At 31.6% G+C, this 5,000-nt stretch overlaps 1 protein-coding gene across 1 annotated transcript in view; it reads right to left on the bottom strand.

Moving 5' to 3' along the window:
- Positions 1–4,019: 4,019 nt before the first annotated feature.
- MBD-like (methyl-CpG-binding domain protein 2) overlaps positions 4,020–5,000 on the bottom strand; it is a 10,091-nt gene continuing 9,110 nt past the window's right edge. The window contains exon 6 of the mRNA XM_043006850.2: positions 4,020–4,813. Within this exon, the coding sequence (XP_042862784.1) occupies positions 4,715–4,813 (99 nt within the window). The 3' untranslated portion in view covers positions 4,020–4,714. The remainder of the gene's footprint in view (positions 4,814–5,000) is intronic.

Here is a 5,000-nt window from a genome sequence, read left to right as displayed (position 1 = left end):
TAAGGTCAAATTAGAAAATGAAAAACAGAAATGGAAACTGATTGGAAAGAATATGAAACTAAAGGAAATTGATGAATATAAAGAAGTATGGATATCACCGGACTTGAGCTATGAAAAAAGGCAAAGTCAAAAAACGTTGATAAATAAACTAAGAGAAAACAGAGAAAAAGACGGAGCAGGAAAACACTGGTATATCACCAGCAACAGACAAGGACATTCAGTCCTGCGAAGCATACCTATTCGAACAAAGGCAGGTAATGAAACGCCCACCACTACACCGGGGGAAGGTCCAGCTCCCCCAAAGTAGGGGGAAACGACATCAATTATCTAACAACAGTAGGTAATGTAGACAGGCAAAGAAATAATTTATTTGAGACTCTCATGTTGCTAAATATACAGGGATTATATCCAAAAAGTAACCAGACAAAACCTACATATCTAGAGGACATGGCAAAGATCAACAATTATTCAATGATAACTCTTACAGAAACTCATCTGAATGAAGACATAAAAAATGAAGAAATTAAAATTGATAACTATGAGTTAATAAGGAAAGATAGAAATAAGAGAAGCAGAGGAGGAGTAGCTCTTTATATCAGGAAAGAATTAGCAACTAGAATGGATACTGTAATAGAATACTCTAATAATACAGTAGAAATACTAGGGGTATTGGCAAAAGATACAAAAAAGCTATACATTATTTTATACAGACCTCCTGGAACAACAGAAACATCTTTCAATGAATCACTAGGCATTATTAGTAATTACATTGTCAATACAAGGGAAATTGAAGCTATTATTATACTTGGCGATTTTAATTTCCCCTTTATCGATTGGGAAACAAAGAAAATAAAGATAGGAGCAAATGCCACTAAAGATGAAAAACAACAAGCGAGAATGCTTTTAGATTTTGAAGAAAATTTTTACCTTAACCAAATCATCAATATTCCAACAAGGGAAGAAAATATACTGGACCTTGTTTTCATTAGTATAGGGGAAGATGTACACAATATATCATCAACTTATACAGCCCAATCGGACCACAAAATAATTGAAATCACAATGAATAAGTTAAATAATCAGAAAAGTAGTAAAAAACAGATAGCCGAAGCAGAAAAGAGTCTCAGATCTTTAAACTTTAGCCATAATCAAATAGATTGGAAAAAAATAAATGCAACACTAGAAAAGTCACTGAAAGATATTGACGTCCTCTTAACACCAAAAGATATACTAGAGAAGCTTTATAATGCATTTAAAGATGTCTGTAGAATGTTTGTCCCACAAAAAAACAACAGAAACAAGAACATTATACCAAGAGATCGAAGGATCATGTTAAGAAACAAGAAAAATAAGGTTAACAAATTGAAAAAAACAACAGATCAGATCAAGAGAGAAAGGATCAAAGCAGAGATAAGGGTTTTGGAAGATAAATTAAAACTGTCTATAAGTAACCAAAAAGCAGCCGAAGAAAAAAGAGCTGTGGAGGCTATAAAACAGAATGCAAAATATTTTTTCTCTTATGCAAACAACAGGTTAAAGAGGAGAACAGAAATTGGGCCTCTTGAGAATAATGGTGCATTGGTAACTGATTCAAAGGAAATGGCTGAATTACTCAAATTGCAATATGAAGAAGTCTATAGTGTCCCAAGAATAGAAAAATTAATATCAGACCCACAGAAACATTTCAGTATTATTAGTAATGAAGATGAATGTCTCACTGACTTCATATTCGATGAAAAAGATATTCTTGAAGCAGTAAGTGAAATACCAACAAACTCAGCAGCTGGGCCAGATGAAATCCCAGCAATCTTTTTAAAAAACTGTAAAGAAACCATAGCAAAGCCACTGGTAACTTTGTGGAGGAAATCTTTGGACATGGGGACTATCCCCAGCTTACTGAAAGAGGGTACTATAATTCCAATATATAAAGGTGGAAACAAAGGTCAGGCCAAAAATTATAGACCAGTAGCACTAACATCTCATATAATAAAAATATTTGAAAGGGTAGTGAGGAAAAAAATTGTTCAATTTTTAGAAAAAGAAAACAAGATAAACCCCGGGCAACATGGATTCAGAAGTGGTAGATCTTGTTTATCACAGATCCTGACACACTTCGAACACATACTAAGGGACCTAACTGAAAATAAAGAAGTTGACGTAATATATCTAGACTTTGCAAAAGCTTTTGACAAAGTAGATCACGGCATCCTGCTACATAAGATTAAAGACCTTGGAATCGGCGGGAAAGTTGGAAGATGGATTTACAACTTCCTAATAAATCGTAAACAAAAAGTACAAATTAATGGGCTTTACTCAAAGGAAACGATTATTATGAGTGGGGTGCCACAAGGGTCCGTTCTTGGGCCCTTGTTATTCCTTATTATGATTGGTGACATTGATAATGGTGTGAAACACTCAAGAGTAACATCATTTGCAGATGATACAAGAATAAGTACACCCTTAGATATACAAGATAATGAAAACAAACTTAACGAGGATCTAAATACCATCTGTAAGTGGGCATATGACAATAATATGAAATTCAATGCAGATAAATTTGAAATCATAAGATATAGTCCAATTGGAAATTCAAGGGCAAGATCATATTTTGTCGAAGATGTGAAGATTGAGGAGAAAAAAGTAGTAAAAGATCTAGGACTCTATATGAGTAATGACATGAGTTTCAGTCACCATATAGAGCAGATTGTCAACAAAGGAAAAGTTATGAGTGGATGGGTAATGAGGACTTTTAACACAAGAGACCCAGAACACCTTTTACCACTATGGAAAACATTAGTGACCACAAGACTAGAATACCAGTGCCAAGTATGGAGCCCAAATCTTAAAAAAGATATAATGTTGATAGAACAAGTCCAAAGAATCTTTACACGGAAGTTAGATAATATGATGGGTCTAAACTATTGGGAAAGACTAAAAAAACTAAGACTGTACTCACTACAAAGGCGGAGAGAGAGATACTTCATTATATATGTGTGGAAAATTATTGAAAACTTAACACCAAATCCAAGACCTGTTGAAGGAGGGGGAATTCAGGTAAGACATTCCCCCAGGCAGGGAAGAACATGCTATCGCATTGGGATAAGTGCACAAACATGCCTGTTAAGAAAAATGCAAAAACAAAGTTTCCTAATAAACGGACCTAAATTGTTTAATAGCATACCGAAGGATATAAGAAACTTAAATCAGTGTAGTGTTGAAGTGTTTAAAAGAAAACTAGATAAATGGCTACACTCAGTACCAGATGAACCACCAACATGTGGTAGTGAAAGAACGAGGGCTGAATCAAATTCCATCCCTCATCAAATTCAGTTGCTTGCAACTGACAAAAAACGGGCGGTCCCCCAGGATGGCCCTGGCATGAGCTAATAACAAGGCTCAAGCTGTAACTACCACCAAGTAACCAAGTAAGTAAGTATATATATATATATATATATATATATATGTATATATATGTATATATATGTATTTGTATATATGTATATATGTATATGTGTATATATGTATATGTATATGTATATGTATATGTATATATATATATTTATATATATATATATATATATATATATATATATATATATATATATATATATATATATACATATACACATTTATACGTATATGTATATGTATATGTATATGTACAGGTACATGTACATGTACATATGTACATATATACATATATACATATACACATGTATACATACACATGTACATATACATATATATACATGCATACATATATACATATATATAAACATACATATATACATATATATAAACATACATATGTATACATATATATAAACATACATATGTATACATATATATAAACATACATATGTATACATATATATAAACATACATATGTATACATATATATAAATATACATATGTATACATATGTATATACATTTATATGTATACTTCAATATATTGATACCTGTTCATTTATATGTACATAAATTTATATACAATAAAGGGTAGAAATTAATCTGGAGTCTAGAGACAGTATTTTTATTAACTATGCATATTTTACAAATTGATAAGAGGCCAATAATGAAGCCCTTAAATATATAAATATATTTCAACTTGACTGTTTTGTTTTGTTTCAAAAAGGATTACAGGTAGAGTTTAACGGAAAAAAGGTATGTCTATTGTGAGAAAGTAATTGCCTAGATCTATGTTTATTCCTTTCTTGTAATCTACTTTACCAAACCTGAATAGATAAAGAAAAATAATTTTCTTGCATAAGCAAATATATAAAATGAGGCCATGGTCTATGCATTGCAGATAGTGTGTGGAATATATTATCTTGAAAGATGATTATCAGATCCTTGCTTTAGTTCAAACTTTTTTAGTAGAAAACTTCATCTTGTAAGTTAAAAAATGATATCTATCAATACTTTGACTCATGGAAAGATTTATTCAATCATAAATCTTACACACCCATTATATATTACAATAACTTTGCATGGTACTAAAATAATTAATAAATATCTATTTTCTATTAGTATATGGACTGCTCTACAATTTATGCCATCAATTCCTACATGTATAAAAAATAATTAAAAAACAACAAAAACACATGTTAATGCACACAAAATACTTTCTTTGGTATTTAAGTATGCAATTACAGATAACATATGTAATCTAGACATTACTCTATATCTCCCATTCTTTCCCTTCTTGATATTCACGGCTCAAGCCCTTTCAGAGCCTCTTGTAACTGCTGTCGTGCATGGTCTACCCTTTCCTCCTGTTGCACTATGTCTTCGTCCTGGATGGTGACTGCCTGTAAAAGCCAAAAGACATTGCTTGGAAAACTTCATACAACACAAACTTTAATATTAAATTAACTTTTATAATCCTTTTTTTCATTTATACTTTCTATTTTATTTCCCTTCTCAACGAACTACAAAGTTCATAACTATTACAGACAGAGAGTGATTAAAGTTCTACTGAAAGCGTGCAAAGTTGCA

The sequence above is a fragment of the Penaeus japonicus genome, unplaced genomic scaffold (genome assembly GCF_977035675.1).
Source record: "Penaeus japonicus unplaced genomic scaffold, GWHDUDI00000001_assembly GWHDUDI00000028, whole genome shotgun sequence".
NCBI classification, from domain to species: Eukaryota; Metazoa; Arthropoda; class Malacostraca; order Decapoda; family Penaeidae; genus Penaeus; species Penaeus japonicus.
This window is presented reverse-complemented; position numbering and strand designations above follow the sequence as displayed.